Below are 18,383 nucleotides of genomic sequence, written 5' to 3'. Positions count from 1 at the left end.
ATGTCCTATGAGTGCATAGGAAAATAAGAAGCTGCCATATACTGAGTCAGACCATTGGTCCATCTAGCTCAGTATTGTCTTCACAGACTGGCAGCGGCTTCTCCAAGGTTGCAGGCAGGAGTCTCTCTCAGGCCTATCTTGGAGATGCTGCCAGGGAGAGAACCTGGGATCTTCTGCATGCAAGCAGGCAGATGCTCTTCCCAGAGCAGCCCCATCCCTAAGAGGAACATCTTTCAGTGCTCACATGTGTAGTCTCCCATTCAAATGCAACCAGGGCAGACCTTGCTTAGCAAAGGGGGCAATTCATGCTTGCTACCACAAGACCAGCTCTCCCCTCTCCTGTATATTATTGTATGTTTGGGAGCAAAATAAGCTTTTGAGAGAGTGATATCTTGATTGCTTTCCGAAGCAGTGAAGTTTTAATTAGAATTCCACTTGATAAACCACTTTCAAGTTATGTCTTTACTCTCGAAAGGCAGAAGGATTTAGCAGGGTTTCTACAGTAAACAGAGTTCTTTATTAGGAATGTCTGGGTTATCTTAATGGGATATGTCTACAGAAGGGACTAGAATGGAGAGATTTCTATGTAATTAAAATACCTTCCTTACAATATAATTCTAAGTTATGAATCAGCCTCAAACAGCGCAAAGAGAAGTTATGGATGAGGACACACCCTGTGTGACCAAAGCAATGCCTTAGACACTCAGAAGCATCCTAGAAAATCCTAAATAGACCACTTCTCTGTATGAGCCTCCACCGATTTGACCAGTCCTTCTCCCAAGACCTGAAAGTCTTCTAAAACAGCTTCAACATTGGGAACGGTCACAGGTTTTGTGTTGAGTGTAGACATCATCCTTCCTCTCATGCTGGATGCCTGTGATGGAAGGTAACAGATACAAGCAAATGGCTCCAGGTTAAAGCTCAGTTCAGAGAGATAACACAGCAAAGCATGGTTTGCACTAGCCATGATTCAGAACCTAGCTCATGGAATGAGCTTCTTAATGTGCAGATAAAGCCAAGGTTAGGAGCACAGGAAGCTGCCTTATACCAAGTCCAAGTCAGACCCTTGGTCCTTCTAGCTCAGCACGGTCTACACTGATTGGCAGCAACTCTCCAAGGTTTCAGACAGGAGTGTTTTCCAGCCCTATCTGGAAATGCTGCCAGAGCCTGAAACCTGGGACCTTCTGCATGCAGATGCTCTTCCATCCCCTAAAGGAGAATCCCTTACTGTGCTCACATGTAGTCTCCCATCCAAATGCAAACCAAGGCATATCCTGCTTAGCAAAGGGGACTGTTCATGCTCACTACCATAAGGCCAGCTGTCCTCCCCAGACAGGTTTAGAAGCTGCCTGTCTACTTCAATTTTCCATCTGATCAATGGTTTAGGATCTCCAGAGGCAAAGTGATAATTATAACCTGGGTCTGTCAATTCAGACATCATACCAAACCATCATTTAGAAACCCTCCTCAAAGCCCAATTTCAGATTCTGATTTGCAAACCATGTTTTGTCAATTCAGACATCACATCAAAACATAACTAAGCTTCTTCCTTAACCATGATTTGGTGTCTCATTCACTTGGCCTAGCAACCTTTGAAATGGAAGCCTGAGAGCGAGAAGCCTTACTTGGACACTTCTTGGGTTATAATCTCCAGCAGGATCTTCCCACATTGTCAAAGCTTTTTTCACTTATTCGCCTCCACTGCCCATCAGACTTTGCACCCCAGGCTTCATTCTATAACCAGTGAGGTATATGAAGCCAGGCAAATTCTTATACCCTCTGGCTCACAACACTGGTTTTATCCACAACCACCAAAGTTCCAAGACAGCAGCTGCATCTACTTTTAATTTTTTGCCAGCAGTTGGCGGAAAGCCAGAGTCAGGCTTTCCCCACCCAGCCTCACCTTCTGCTCAATTAATCTCTTCTTCTCCAACTCCCATCTCTCAACAGCCTCACGCTGGTTCTGGGCCAGTCTCCGCATCAGCTTCAGGCTCCTGTCTCTGACCTCTCTCCTCCCATCATCCTCCCTTCCACCTGCTTTCTTTTGCAGGCTGCATCTCACCTCTTGGCCCCTTCCTACCATCTGGCCAAAATCCCTTGGGCATCAAGTTGTTCCTCTCTCTTTGCAAGCTGCTCCTTCCACTAAGCCAGGGGTTCGCAAACTTAAAAATCCCCAGAGGTTGTTGGACTTGGAGGACTCCGGTTTCCCTACGGGTTAAAGCCAGGCCCACCTGAATCTAGGCTTCCAGCTCAGGGTCCCACATAGCCTGAACCGCAGAGGCTGGAAGTTGCAGACTCAATCCATGCAAAGAGAAGCTTGCCCCCGCTGACGAGGGAAAGACAGGTGTTTGTGTTCCTAGCAGATGTACTAAGCCCAACTAGTCTCAAGGCTTTATACTGCTCACAGGGGGCACTGTGGCATTCTCCTGTGCCTGAGCACACACAGTCAAGGACACCTCAGGAGGGTCGGCCCCAGCTCAAAGGCACAGAGCCAGGGACACCTTGAACCATCCTAGCCTCACTGTGCCTGCTCCTCTGCTGCCAGCTGAACCCCCTTTCCTACCCCACGGCGACATGCACCCCCAAATCCCAGTGGTTTCATGTCCGCTGTATTCATGCTGGGAAAGAACTATGTCATCCATGTATTCTGGAGCCATCTGTGGCAGAACACGTATTGTATGTAAGAAGTCCCAGATCAAATAACCCAAACAAAACAAGATTCTCAAGTAGCAGAAGGCGGCAGAAATCACTACCTGGGATCTGGAAGAATATTCGACTAAAATGACCCATCATGCAACTCAACAAAAGGCTACTTATGTTAATATACTTAAGATACAGCTCACGGCACACAGTTTGCCCAGAAGAAATGTTAGTGTAGAAACATCAGAGTAGTGGTAGCAAAAAATCACGCCCCAGGGCCAAGATCTCACCTTGAAAGGCTGTGGCTCGAATCCCGAAGGTTTCCAGAGGACTCCAATGACCTCTCCTCCATGCTTGTTGTAGAAGAACAGGGCAAGTTCGCTGAAAGCCTCCTGAGAGGAAGAGAGAAGAAGGAGATGAGCATTGGGCTTGGCTACCAAGTTCAGACCTACTGAAGCTATTGTCATTTTGCAGGCAACAGGCACTTTCGTGTTGGTTTGAGTCACCCACTTGGTTCTGTAACAATCCCAACATTCCTTCCCCCAACCTGCACTGGAGCCTCTCCCACAACTCCAGTTGCTCTCAAGCCTTGCCAGGAAGGAGCGATGGCCAGACAGCAGAGTATCTATGTCTGTTTGAATGTTTCTTCAAGGAGGCTTCAATGTGGCCAAGAAAAGATATTTGGAATATTATACAGGTTTAAAAAAAGAGAGAGAGAGAGACAATCCCCATCACCCCCCCATTCATGACTGGCCATTGTGGCTGGGTATGATGGGAGTTGTATTCCTGCAACATCTGGGCACCAGAGTTTGCGAACCCCTACTCTAAAGCCTGTATTTCTCCATTGCAATCCTCTTCTCTTGCCCATCGGCCCACCATAGTAAACATGAAGAAAGGCCAAACGCCTCCTCTTGAGCACCAAGACAGGACTGGACTGACGGACACCAATGGAATCCTTTCCCTAAAGCCATGCTGTCACCAGGTACTGGCCATGCACTCCCAGTGCTCAATTTTCTAAAGCCAAAGTGTTCTGATGAATGGGAAAGGGGAACAAGGGAGAAGAGATTAGTTAATTCATAATCTCATATACCACCATAATCAAACTAATCTCTTATACCACCCATCTCACAATGGCTCAGAGCAGTTTACATCAAAATCCAAACCATTTAAAGTTTAACATGAAAGATAAATAAAGCAGTTACAATGTTAACATGAAACTCATTTTAAACATCATTTAAGGCCAATTTATTATTAAAGGACAGGCTGAAAAGATGGGTCTTTATGGCTGTCTTGAAAGCCTCCAAAGTTTACCACTCTTTGCTAAAGCAGCCATAAGGAAACAGTTTCAGGAGCAGGGCTTAGGGATGTGAGAACAGGTTCAGAACCAAACTGGTTCGGTTTGAAGGCTTGGGGTCGAACCGAACCACCCCCAGTTTGGCTTGACCCTGGACTGAACACCCCCGGACTCTTTGGGGGGGTGGGGTTCACGGACCTTTGCGGCCGGTGGGTGGGTCCACAGAGATTCCCCCCTCCCCCTGCTGGCTGTACTTTGGCTGCCACCCCGTAGTGAAGTCTAGGATGATAGTTCACAAAAGACCAAACTGGGTTGCGGAAGTGAAACACGGCTCGGAAATATTTCTCTCTCTGCCTCAAGCTAAAAGCTGTCGACACTAGCGATGACATACGTTGCCTTCCAGCGGGTAACCTGAAGCTGTAGACGTGCTTTATAGTCCAAGCTGATAACTCTCAGCTGGCAGGGATTCAAGGCTTATCAGCCCTCTGCAAGAGGAGCTTACTTCTCCTGATTTATTCCAGCTGTGCCTGCCGTCTTGTGACCCGTCTCTGCTGTGGAGTCAGTGGGGGTTGCCTACACAGCTCATCCTCCGGTTCATCAGTCCCTGTCTCTGCTGCCTCAGACTGCCGTGCCTGCTCTGAGACATCAGCTGGACCTGCCTCGGCCATCTCTTGGGAACCGACAGCCGAGCTCTGCCCCTCAGGCACCCCTGCATCAGCTGAAGGGCTGTCAGCATCCCCTTCCTCCACGCTATATGAGAGCGAGGGCGTGACATTGGCCTGTTCGGGCCTTTCCCCTGGCGCGGTGGCCATTTTGGAGACTGCCGCGCCTGCACAGTGGGCCTCTGAGTAGCCTGGGTCATGCCAGTCCGAACCGGCCTGGTCCGGTTCAGACTCAAACCGAACCAGGCCAGCCGGTTCCGTGCACACCCCTAACAGGGCTAAGCTCCTCTTTAAAGAAGAACTGGCATGCCTGCTCCTTCCTTGCGTTTGACCTTTAATCCATTCAAACAGCAAAGCTCAAGCTGGTGTCTCCAAGCGTGGCCATAGCATCACGGTAAAGTGCATGCTTTGCATGCAGAAGACCCCTAGCACCCCCCATGAAAGGATCTCAAACAAGGCTGGGGAGGGTTCTCCGCCCAAGTCTCTGGAAAGCCACCAGACAGTACTGGCCAAGACGGCTCACTCCGAATAAGGCAGCTTTGATGGTTCATAGTTTCTGTGATGACCAAGGTATCTCCATCATGAGGCAAGGTGAGGCAATGGCCTCAAGCAACAGATGCACCATGGGGTGTTAAATGAGGACAACACGCCCCAACCCCCTGTGGGCATTGTCTCACCTGCCTGCCATTACCCCTGGCTCCGCACCCCCCAAGTCACCCAGCCAGTGTGTTTTCCTCTGCTGGTCCCACCACCCCCTTACCAGATAGCCTCACCGCCCAAGTGCTGAGGCCTCTCCTTTTTGCTGCTGCTTTATTCCAATAGCTGACTCTCCTCCCACCCCCAGCCACACACACACACTCCCAGCCATGGGGCAGACAGAGAGGATACATTTCTTGGTGCAAGGCGGGGTGGCAGGGAAGAGCGGAGAGAGCGATCCGGCTTCTGCAGGGAAGCAGCAGTAACAAGGAGAGGCCACTGCCCTATCCTGGCTGCCACCACTGAACTACTGCATACAGCATGGGTGCTCCCGGAAGGCGAGGCAGTCCAGCCAGGCAGAAGAGAGTGGCACCAGCAAGAGAGGTGGGGCTAGCATCAGGGGCGGGGCCTTACTCTAGTAGAGTAAGGCAGTGAGCCAGCACTAATGATAACCACAGGGATCTCTCAATGAGTAAGGGAGCAAACCTCTCAACATAGCACAGGCCCTTCATAAGATACTCTGCAACATAAGAACAGCCCTGCTGGATCAGGCCCAAGGCCTAACTAGTCCAACATCCAGTTTCACACAGTGGCCCACCAGATGCCTTCAAGAAGCCCACAGGCAAGAGGTGATGAGGACATGTTCTCTCTCCTGCTGTTGCTCCCCTGCAACTGGTCCTTAGAGGCAGCTTGCCTCTGAGCCTGGAGGTGGCCCATAGCCCTCAGACTAGTAGCCATTGCTAGACCGGTCTTCCATGAATTTATCTAAGCCCTTCTTAAACCCATCCACACCAGTGGCTGCCATCACATCTTGAGACAGAGAATTCGATAGGTTAGTTATGCATTGTGTGAAAAAAGTACTTCCTTCTGTTGGTCCTAAATTTCTTGGCAATCAGTTTCATGGGATCACCCCTGGTTCTAGAGGAAGAAAAATTTCTATCAACTCTCTCCACAACATGCATGATTTTATACAATGCTTACTAAAGGGTATGCAACACCTCATTTTTCCATTCGCCTCAATAGCAATAGCAATAGCACTTACATTTTTATACCGCTTTATAGCCTGAGCTCCCTAAGCGGTTTACAATGATTTAGCATATTGCCCCCAACATTCTGGGTACTCATTTTACCGACCTCGGAAGGATGGAAGGCTGAGTCAACCTTGCTTTGGAATAGGGAAACTTATTGCTTTGGAATAGGGAAAAATGCTTCTGCAGAAACAACAACGACCAAACATACCACTAGTGTTTACACAGTAAACAGAACAATGACAAGACAGACCTTGGGGGAAATTGTAACAGCACATTTAAAACATATAAAGTCTGAGTGCACCTGATTCCAGTTCATAAACAGCATTCTAGACATTTAAGAAATAACTAGTTGGGCCCAACACAGAGCATCTGTGCCTCTAGTTCTCCCCATGCCACCACCATTTTCTTTGCCCGCCCATCATCCACCGGCAACATTTTCTCCCCTCCCCCCGCCGCCATTTTCTCTCCCACCCACCCACTCGCTAGCTGCCGCTGCCGCCACCTTTTTCACCACCTGGGGCCCAGCCGCAAGCCTGTCCAGCGGCACTGTTTTCCTCTTCTCCTGCCAGCAGCTTGCTTGCAAACTCTTGCGAGAGCTGCCACACATGGGATTAGCAACGAGTGCGCCTAAGAGAAATATAGATAGATAGATGGCTGGCATCCCAACCAAGTTGCTCATGAGGAGTTAGTCATGACTATTTTGTTCCATTAATTTCAATGGGGCTACTTATGAGTAGCTTGTCTGGATGTCAGCCAACATTTACAAGTCACTCCATCCTGTAATTTCTCAAGACATGCGCTTCTGTTTCTGTGATATACCAGATCATATTTAAGCAAGAAGAAATTAAGATGTATTTATGATTTCTTCCAGATCTTTGGTGTGCTCATTCTTTATGGGTAAATTACCCAGTGACTTGTGCTATGAAGATTCTGCACAATCTCAAGCATAAGACCCCAAATAGATGTATTTATTGGAGACGCACTAGAGGAATGCGCAGCAAAGACAGCATGCTGGCAATCTTGCATTCATTTCCACAGGCGAGAACAAGGTCCTGGAGCCCTTGCTTGTAAACCTGCTGTTTAGTCATACTTCAGACTTTTTTGCTATGGGAAAAACTGAGATGGGGTCAGACTGACAGATCAAAATTAACAGATGCTTGCCAAGGCAATTCAACCATGGGATGCTCATTCAAGTAAGACCTGCCGGGGCACATCTTGCCAAATTAGCTTTAAAAAAAATAATTCAATGCCTCAAAAAATGCTTTTTTAAAAGATCAAAATGGTGCCCACCCTATAAGTAGATTTGGGCAACTCCCATGACAGTCAATCCATTAAGAACTACCTTTGGCATAAAGAAAAGAATAAGAGAAAGTCATTACTTGAATAAACTACAAATTGAGCTTGGGTTGAACAGGTCCTGGGTAGATTTTTGGTCATGGGGAGGTGGGAGAGGGGAGAAAGAGCTGCAACTGGCCTGGCTGTGTCACCACTGGGCAGGTCCCTGTTGGATGAAGGAGTGAGGCTCCAAAGAATACGTGGAGATCCCGATTTGCAGAGCATCGCAGACCCAGATAGTACTGATGTTTTGACCAATATATTTTGGCAACGTTATAGGTCAGGGGTCCCCATCTTTGTGTCCCCAAATGTTGTTGCACTACATATTGTGTTGCTGCCCATCTTCAGCCACAGTGGTCTTCAACCAGATCTTCAACCATTGTGGTTGGGGATGATGGGAGTTGTAGTCCAGCAACATCTGAAGACCCAAGGATAGGAACCTGTTATAGGCTCAACAGTCTGAAAATGTCTACTCTCCCTGAATGGTGCAAACATTTACACAACTTTTAAATGTCAATTTCATACGTATTTTCTCAAGTTGTAAAACAGAGGCGCATGACTTGTGACTATAGTAGCGGATGGGGAAGAATAAGGTCCATTGTAATATCCTCACTTTTTCAGATTTAATTGCCATCTATAAAACATCTCAAGAAGGTGACACACATTTTCCCTGAGCAGAAGAATGCATCACCCAACCATCTTTACAAGCAGGAAATGTTTCATAGAAACTAACCTTAAGCTAAGCAGCAGCACCTGAATCCTATTTTATTCATTTATTAATTTGCCCTTTGCAAAGTCTAATCATTTGTACAGGTCCGTTAATGTACATGGTGCTTCATAAAGCAACATAGGAAAAAGATAGCTAAAAGAGCCTCCATATTCGGAGGCAGTATACCTCCAAGTATCAGAAGTTAGGATAAACAATATGAGCAGGTTCCTGCCTTTGGGCTCTGCTTGTGGGCTTCCCAAAGGCCTCAGGCTGTTGTGTTTCTTGCTGGGGCTCAATAGAACCTTAGTTGGATCCAAGAAGACAGTTTTCATGGCAGGTCCCTGCCCAAAGAAGCTGAAATCCAATGTTAGACAGCAGTGGGGGACAGCAGAAGGAAAGCAAGGCTGGATGTGAGAAAGTGTGACTACTCATATTAAGTCTTAATAGAGGAGAAAAGGACTATTCACATGTTATTTGTTATTTATTTATTATTATTTATTCAATTTCTATACCACCCTTCAAAAAAATGGCTCAGGCAGTTTACACAGAGAAATAATAAACAAATAAGATGAGTCCCTGTCCCCGAAGGGCTCACAATCTAAAAAGAAACATAAGATAGATAGCAAGGGTTAATTCTATAGTTGGTGATTCACGAGGAGGTGTGAGCGGGAAGTCCATATTTGTTTAATGTGTTGTGAATGTTAATGTTAAGATATTGTTAAAATTAATAAAAATTTAATTAAAAAATAAATAAAAATAAGAGACACCAGCAACAGTCACTGGAGGTACTATACTGCGGGTGGACAGGGCCAGTTACCTTGTATGGGCAGACAGGCATACACAACTACACATTTTCATGTGAATGACTCTACATGCACTCATTTTAAAAGTCCAAGGGGAGGCGGGACCCCTCCAAAATGCAGAGTATGGATCACGTGCGCTTCAGTACACAAGTTGAACACAATGTGTTAATAACTGTACATACATACGGATCAGTAATCAGATCAGATTATACATGCATTGAACATTAATTAATTAATTCATTCATTCATGTATACCGCCTCCTCCAAAGACTCTAGGCACTGAACAACAACAATAGCATTCTTTTTAAATTAAAGGGCAAAAGCCTGGTGAAAAAGGTAGCTCTTGAAAGCCACCAAGGAGGGGTCTGAACGAATCTTTTTTTGGGGGGGGGATGTTCCAAAGAAGAGGGGCGACCACAGAGAAGGCCCTCCTATGGGCCCAGGCACCACGCACTACTACACCAGGGCCCAGGACACTAAGGGGGACCAACTGAGAAGACCTCACAGGATGGGATACAACTGGCAGAGAGAGGCAATCCCAGAGATATACAGGGGCTAAGCCCATAAGGGTTTTGTAGGTGAGAACCAGCACTTTAAACTGGACCTGGAAGCGAACAGGCAACCTGTGCAGCGACCATAAAATAGGTATAACACCATCAAATCTATGGCCACCCATGAGGCAGGGGCCCGCTGCATTCTGGATTAGATGACGCTTCCAAATCATTTTCAAAGGCAACCCTTAGGTAGAGCGCATAACAGTGATCCAAGTGAGATGTAACAAAGGCATGAGTTATTGTTGCCCAGGCCTGCCGGCCGAGAAAAGACCATAACTGGTGAAGCAGCGGAAGCTGGCCAAAGGCACCCCTGGCCACAGCCTCCACCTGCTGTTGAAGCAGGAGCTGTGAGTCCAGAAGGACCCTCAGATCACGAACCGTCTCTCTGAAGGGAAGCACAATACCATCAAGAGATAAACTCACACGCAGCAATTGGCCAGAATGCAAATTGAACAAGAGCAACTCAGTCTTGGAGGGATTAAGCCTGAGCTTGTTTTGGCCCATCAAGGTCCTGACAGCCTCTAGACACTGAGCCAGCACATGAATGGCATCACCTGTTTGGCAATAATGTATGAATAGGATTAAAGTTTAGGCAGTGTTACCTGTACGAGGCTCAATTCATTATATTGTCATGGTCTATGAAGAAGTCACAGCCATCCTTGTAAGAACACCCACCACAGCACCCCGACGGATTGATTAAGTGCCGTCAAGTCGGTGTCGACTCTTAGCAACCACATAGATAGAGTCTCTCCAGGATGATCTGTCTTCAACTTGGCCTTTCAGGTCTCTCAGTGGTACATTCATGGCTGTCATGATTGAGTCCATCCACCTTGCTGCCGGTCGTCCTCTTCTTCTCTTTCCTTCATCATTTCCCAGCATTATAGACTTCTCAAGGAAGCTGGGTCTCTGCATAATGTGTCCGAAGTATGATAGTTTGAGCCTGGTTATTTGTGCCTCGAGTGAAAATTCTGGATTGATTTGTTCTAGGATCCATTTGTTTGTTTTCCTGGCTGTCCATGGTATCCTCAAAAGTCTTATCCAGCACCAACGTTCAAAAGTGTTAAATTAGAGTGGATTCATGGTGTTTCATTGAAAATCTCATTAGCTATCATAGAATCCACACTCAGAATACCTCTGAAGCAACAGAAACCCATGGGGGTGGTTGGCACCCTATGTGCACTACACTACCACTCGCTCTGGGCCACCCCAGCACTCCCCAAGTGCAGTTATGGGGCTGCTGAAAGCTCCATGTATACCCTATGAGGAAAAACCTTAAAGACGCGTAAACTTTAACAATTCCCCAAAAATCAGCCCTCTGCCCAAATCCTTTGAAAAAATTCAGGTAGCTTCCTTGACCCTACCTGGCACTACCACCAACCCCACACTGCTCTAGGCCACCCCTTTGCCCCCCGCGTGAAGCTATACATTTGCTGACACCTCAATGCTTCTTTATGGAGAAAAACCTTAAAGACGTGTAAACTTCAACAATTCCCCCAAAATCAGCCCTCTGCCCAATCACTCTGAAATTGGGGTGGTAGTCTCCACCCATTAGGCACTACCACCCCACCCCACTCTTTTTGCCCAGATCCCACGCTATGCCCCCGATCTGCCCCAAAGACACTAAAACTTCAAAAATTCCCCCCAAATCAGCCCTTTGCCCAATTCCCCTGAAATTTGGGTGGTAGCCTTCAACCATTGGGCGCTACCACCCCACCCCACTATTTTGCCCCTGGGACCCGTTTTTCTTACCCGAATCTATTCGGATTTAATCCAAATCAGAACCGAATCAGGGGTGATTCGGGTAGCCCAGTTTCGGGCACAGAATAGAACGGGGGTGATTCGGTTCGGGTCCCGAACCGAATCACCGAAAACCCGAATTGCACACCCCTGGTAGCAAGCATGACTTGTCCCCTTAGCAAAGCATGGTCTGCCCTGGCTGCATATGAATGAGACTAGAAGTGTGAGCACTGTAAGATATTCCCCTGAGGGGATGCAGCCGCTCTGGGAAGAGAATCTAAGTTCCCTCCCTGGAATATCCAAGATAGGGCTGAGAGAGACTCTCACTGCAACCTTGGAGAAGCTGCTGTCAATTTGGGTAGACAAGCCTGAGCTAGATTGACCAATGGTCTGACTCAGTATATTATTTATTTATTTGATATAGCAGCTTCCTATTCCTATGATATGCGAGGAATTTATATCTGCAGATTTGTGTATCTACAGTTGGATAATTGACACCCAAACTTGGTATACGTGTGGGGATCGGCACACAATGGGTTAATTTTGCATGTCCGTGGGTCGGGGATGACCAGATATGACCTCAGAGGTCATTTCTGGCTGCCATTTTGTGTTTGGGAGCCTCAAAAAGGCTCTGGTTTAAAAACCCCCAACAAAAATGATTTTCAGCCATTTGGAGACACAGCTCAACTCAAGGGGACCAGCGAAGCATGGTAGGCAGTTCCCCTATAAATTTGTCCTATTTTTGGTGGGTTTCCCAATCTCCAGGAACCTAACCCCCACAATCCCATAGCCCAAATGACTTTATATTTGTGGTTTCCATATCCACGGTTTCAACGGGGAATGGAACTCCAGCGAATCTAGAGGTTATCCTGTATTGGTAAGATCAAGTCTAGCCTTGGATCACAATAAAAGCAACATCAGAGAAGGACATGCGTTGTTGACTCAATCTCACCAGAGCCACAAGGACGTCGGCATTGCAATACATGTATATGCTGGAATCTACCTTCTAATAATGCTGAGGTAAGGGCATTAAAGTGGGCCCTAGAAAAAACCCGGCGATATAGGAGTTGATAGATAGGATGTTGGTACAAGTTTTAAAAATTCCCTCAGCCACCTATAGAAATTAGGCAGCAAGCTTAAATCACTCTGCAGTTCAGTATCTAATATGCATTGTTGGATGATATCTTTAGACTTTTCATGGCTCAGAGAGGATAGAAAATCAGGAGAAAGGCCAAAAGAGAAAGACCAAAAGAGCTGCGGTCCATGCGCAAATGGCCTCTGCGAGGCCATTTGCGCATGCGCGGCAGTGGACAAAATGGCCGCCACGCGAGTCTATGGAGGTCTGAATGGGCCCAAAAAAGCGGCCGAATGGACCACCGTGTTGATGACCAAAGCTGGTGGGGGGAGGGGGAAACTTCATGGACCCCCCGCTGAGCACACGACCTAGAGGAAGCCCCCCAAAGGGGCTAAAGATAGAACTTTTTTAAAAAAAAAGTTTAAAAATTCACGAACCCCCAACTCCCCCAACCGAACTGGGGGCGGGGGTTCTAAGGGGTGCCGAACCAAACTGGTCCGGTCAGGTTCAGGTCCGGTCTGGACTCAAACTGAGCCAGCTGGTTCCGTGCACATCCTTAACTGAGGGCCTGTTTAGGGGCTCCCCAGAACACCCCTATACCTAGTTTGGGGTTACAGACTTGTACTTCACACATTTGATGTTAAGATCCTATGGGACCATGAGATCTCCATTTTGTATTCACATGAGCTAACTCATAGGGCATGTCACTTGGCCTGTAGCCTGGGATGATAGGTCTCAGATCAAGTTTAATTTCGGAACTTCAGGAGAATCGCCCTGCGCTCACCTCATGGATTGCTTTCAATTTGGGAATGCCAAAGTAGACGTGGGTTAATCAGCGTCATTCTTTTCAAGAAGTAGCCAAGTATTCTCTCTACGTTGGCACAATGGATCAGGCCATGATATTGCCTCCTCAAGAAGGTACAATAAGGTAGCAGGTCATCTCCTCTGCTAACAAATATGTTAATGGTTGGCTCAGGGCATGGGGAAGCTAGCTTGTTTACATTTTAGTCACTCCCAGGTATTCTAAAAAGACAAGATAAACCTTAATGAGTCCATTGAGTTTCTCCTTACAAGGATCTCCTAGAGACCCATTCAGCCTTTCTACTGAAAGGAAGTCAACTCCTCACATTTGCATAGGACAATGCTTCATCCTGTCCTTTGTCCCTTTTGTCCACCTTTTCAAGTCGCAATCAGCATAATGCCTTCAGGCAAGATTTTTCCTATTAGTGCTCAAGACACAACCAATCAGTGTGTCTCTACCCCAGATTCACCAGGTGTTTCTTCCTCGGATCCACCAGCTGCTTTTTACTACATCTTGGCATTGGCACCTCCATCTTGCTTTGCCTTGCCTCACTCCTGTCCCGCTTGTCGCCTCCAGACCGACCCATTTTCCTAACCTGGTCTGCGCAGCACTCTTGGCTGAGAGATCCTGGTCTTCTGGGGATTTTTCCTGGTGCTCACAAGTTTTTTTTTTAATATCCGCTCAATTAATTTTAGATCCCGCTCAGGTTGAATCAGGAATGCTCCATTCTGAATGCATGTGTGCACACACTGCCTTGATACTCCCGCCCAGAACGAATCTCATTCTGCACACAGATGAAAAAAATTAGAGAGAACACTGCTCCCTGGGCTCCTGCCTTCCTGCCTATCTCGGAGAAGAGAAGTCCCTCAGTAACGATCAAGCCACAAGGGTTTTACAGCAGCCCACCGGACAGATTGAGGTAGTAGCTAACCTCTGCTCTCAAACCTCATTCCCGTCTCTCTTGCTCAAAAGCTCAAAACCCAAAGCCTGTTTCTCTCATCAACCTTGAGTGCACTTAATTTGGAAACTCAAATCAAATTACCTTTGTGAACAGTAATGTAGTCCTTTTAACTTGTTTGTCTCGTTAGTTTTGTCAGTTAAATATTGTTGCCTATTAACCATTATTTCCTTTTCCTGTACCCCTAAAAACCCTAAAATAAACCTTACTTTATTTTTGAACTTCAACCTTTCTCTTCAGTCCTTTCCATGACTGAAGCTTTGAACATGTTTATTCTGAAGGTGGGCTGATCCATTTCAAGCTTGCTAATTCCCCCAAACAAGCCTAAAATGTAGCATGGGGTATCTGCCAATCCCCAGGAGCAGTACCATTAACAGGAAGCTACCCCAATCCAAACACACAAGAACAGGCTTCATATGTCTCTGGCAGCTAACCCCACAGATCATTGCGGATCCCGGCATTATGGGAAGAGGAAACAAAGCTGGTCCTCCAGTGGCCATCTTTATCACAGAGTTCTGAGGCTAGAGGGGCCAAGGAGAGAAGAGCTGCCACTATACCTGAATACAGCAGCAGCAGATCTCCTCTACCTGCACCCCACCCCCCACCTCAGGACTCTGATAAAGTTGGCTGCTGGGGGCTGCATAAAGCCCAGATCACACCCAGATGACTAAAGACCAAAGAAAGACAGCTGCAATTTCAGTCATACCTTGGTCTGGAGCTGGGCAGGCTCCAAAAAAGGTGGCTTCACGTGTACAAACAGAGCGGGTAGGCGGGAGTCCTGTGGGCCCAGACGACCATAAAAAGCCGAGTGTTCTCTCTCCAACCCAGCTTTTATGGTCATAAGAACAGCCCTACCGAATACCCCAGAAGCTCCTTAGCCAATGAGAAAGACTTCTAGATGGCTCATTAGTCCTATTCGGACATTATGTTGTGCCTGCATTCAGATGTCTGTGCACGTTATTGTAAAAATGCCCATATTTGTGTTCATTTTAAAAGTGAATCTGGGTACAGGCCCCCTGAAATGCAGGCTACAGAAGGAAAATGTACTGCACCTGCATTCAACATAACATGTGAGTACATACATACAGATCTGTATCTGTGTACACTATATACAGATTGTACAAGTGTTGAACATAATGTGTGAACAGGGCTATTAGCTACACGGAATGTGGATCTGTGTCAACTAGCTCAATGCACGTCTGAGGCAGGGCTTCCCAGCCTTGAGCCCCCAGATGTTGTTGGACTACAACTTCCCATCATCCCCATTTAACTGTAGCTGGGGACGACGGGAGTTCCTGTCCAACATCATCTGGGACCCCTGGTCCAAGAATATGAACTGCATTTGTGTGGGTTAACAGTGGGGCGTACTGAGGAAGAGCTTCCCAGAAAAAGAGTAGACTTTAAAAAGGAACTGGAAACATTATGGAGGGTACTCTGTAGGCACTGAGGAAGGGCATTGAAGGCAAATGAAATACTGAACTCAAGCGCTGGAGCGGGCTACTTTTTCAAGGAGTCATGTGATTGCTCAACACAGACCGCACTGTTGCTTCATGGGTGTCATCTCAAACCTCAAGCAAAAATAAAGGATGATTCAGGCAGGGAGACAAGCAGCAGCAGCTGCTCCCCATTGGCAGTGAATGGCCTGTAAGAACCATGAGACACTCCAGCCGCTTCCTAACCATGGATGTCAGAGCTGCCATGAGGCCTTCAGGTTGGTCTTGCATCAGAGGAGAACCCAAGAGCAGGAGTCCAAGCAGGTTTTATCCTGATCTGCTTCCTTTGCCTCCTCAGAGAAAGAAGTTCCACAGAGAGCACATATCTTCCCTTTTAGGGGCTCTGGATTTTGAGTTTCAACACCCTGAATCACACTGCGGTTTTAACAGAAGAGCAGGGAGTTCTGGCTGCATGTGGCGCAATACGTCTCTGCAGCACCTCTACATGCGCTTTTATGGCTCAGTTAGCAAAATGCCTGTCCTTGTGAAAGGCCACTGGGCTGAGTCACCCCTTATTTTATTGCTCTGTGCCTGGAGACGCACTTCACCCTTCCTGGGGTCCCTTTCAGTTTTAGGCCAAGCCAGCCAGTGTCAGGCATGGGGGACAGATTTAGACTCCGCCGCACTGTCCCCAAGGGCAGCAATTACAGAGTGAACAGTCCCCATTCACTTTCCTGGGAGAAGATGAAGAGAATCTCCTCTTCGGGAGGAGAGCTGGTCTTGTGGTAGCAAGCATGACTTGTCCCCCTAGCTAAGCAGGGTCTGCCCTGGTTGCATCTGAATGGGAGACTTGATGTGTGAGCATTGCAAGATATTCCCCCCAGGGGATGAAGCCTCTCTGGGAAGAGCAGAAGGTTCCAAGATTCCCTCCCTGGCAGCATCCCCAAGACAGGGCTGAGAGAGATTCCTGCCTGCAACCTTGGAGAAGCCGCTGCCAGTCTGTGAAGACAATAGTGAGCTAGATAGACCAATGGTCTGACTCAGTATATGGCAGCTTCCTATGTATCTATGAATATAAGGGGCCTTCTGGGTCAGACTGTCAAGCCCAGCATCCTGCCTCCTTCAGTGACCAACCGGAAAGCCCACAAGCAGGGCAGGGAAGCCACAGGCCTCTCCGCTGCTGCTTGCCTTCAACTGGTATTCAGAGCCCTCCCCAACTCTGGACCTGGAGGCGTCATATAATTTATGATAGATAGATAGATAGATAGATAGATAGATAGATAGATAGATAGATAGCACTGCTGAGCACTCAATATGGCGGCCACACACACGCAGATGCCATTTACGTGATGATGGCACCCGTGGGATAATGGGAACAGGGAAATTCCCAAACAGGAAGTAGCCGTACTGCATCGCTTGCAAGAATGGACAGCACGGCTGTTTGTTATGGGGGTGGGGAGTGGCATCTGGAGGGCGGGAGAAAACAGTGGGGCTGTTGTTATGGAGGGGGGAGAGGAGCAACATAGGGGCAGGTAAGACCTGCCTCCCTCTATTTAAAGTGCCCATTCACCACTGCCACAGATTTGCACAAAATGCTTCATGTACATCCCTAATACATTCATATTACTGTATTTAACCTGAACAGAATGTGACTCTGAATTTAAGACAGCCCCCTTTTAAAAAATACAGATTAAACCTGTATTGACCCAAAAGGAGGATGACTCTGAATTTAAGACCATTTCTAACATCAAAGAACTTGGAAAATTTTTAGTCTTGGCTTTAGGTAAATATAGCACCCATGGGCCCCCTCAAGTTAACAATAATATTCTGATATTGCAAAAACAAAGGGAAACATGGAAAAGAAAAAGGAAGCCCCACAGAGCCCTATTCAGAGGTGTCCCTGCCTGAGCCCTGGAGAAAATGGAGAGAGAAACTGCACACATTTATGTGGCAGCACCCAAGTATGCCACAAGCAGTGAGTCCTGGCCAAGCTTGGAATTCTGACACATGCGATACATACATTTTCAAAAGTGATACATACAAATTATCCACACATTTTAAAAAATGTGTTTGTTGCACATATACTTCACAGTTTTAAGAGTATGTTAAACAAATGGGAAGAACAACAACAAAAGAACTTGGGCGCACACCAAAGCATCACAGCATGTGAAGGCTCTACCTGGATTAGAGACTGCTGATAGGTTAATTATAGGGAGCACTACCAAACTCTGGCTGGGACACCCAGAAGGCCTCCTTCAAAACGGCATTCAGGGGCAAACCTGTCCCAGTTCTGGCCTTTCATCGCTTCAAAGTCCCCAGGCAAAGTGCATCAGACTTTTACTCAAAACAGATAAAAAGAAATCTTAATTCTATGATGACCGAAGCAAACACCGCAGCCCAAACAACGTCAGTGCAGCAATCTGAACCCTTTGCTCAATCCACACCATACACAGTCATGAAAGTGAATGGAGCTCAGCTAAATTCCTTGGAGGAAGGAGGAACAGCCCATCCTGTTGGTCTGAGGTCACTTCCCTTATCAGCGTTATCTCCTCCATGCTTTTCTTCCCTTGTAGCTGCTCAAACCAGCATGCATTGGAGGGGGAAGCCAGAGCAGTAAAATCCGTACAAAACAGAACTGTAAATGCAGAAGGTGT

The 18,383-nt window shown here is 47.1% G+C and overlaps 1 protein-coding gene across 2 annotated transcripts in view; it reads right to left on the bottom strand.

Annotated features, from left to right (window-relative positions):
* Nucleotides 1-392: 392 nt before the first annotated feature.
* Nucleotides 393-18,383, bottom strand: part of NOL6 (nucleolar protein 6) — an 83,903-nt gene continuing 65,912 nt past the window's right edge. For both annotated transcript variants that reach the window (XM_053292506.1, XM_053292505.1), the window contains 2 exons: nt 2,931-3,032; nt 393-874 (listed from right to left, as the gene is read on the bottom strand). In XM_053292506.1, the coding sequence (XP_053148481.1) occupies nt 725-874; nt 2,931-3,032 (252 nt within the window). In that variant the 3' untranslated portion in view covers nt 393-724. The remainder of the gene's footprint in view (nt 875-2,930; nt 3,033-18,383) is intronic.

Source organism: Hemicordylus capensis, chromosome 2 (genome assembly GCF_027244095.1).
Source record: "Hemicordylus capensis ecotype Gifberg chromosome 2, rHemCap1.1.pri, whole genome shotgun sequence".
Classification (NCBI taxonomy): Eukaryota; Metazoa; Chordata; class Lepidosauria; order Squamata; family Cordylidae; genus Hemicordylus; species Hemicordylus capensis.
Note: the sequence above shows the minus strand (reverse complement) of the source record. Positions and strands in the feature narration are given on the sequence as shown.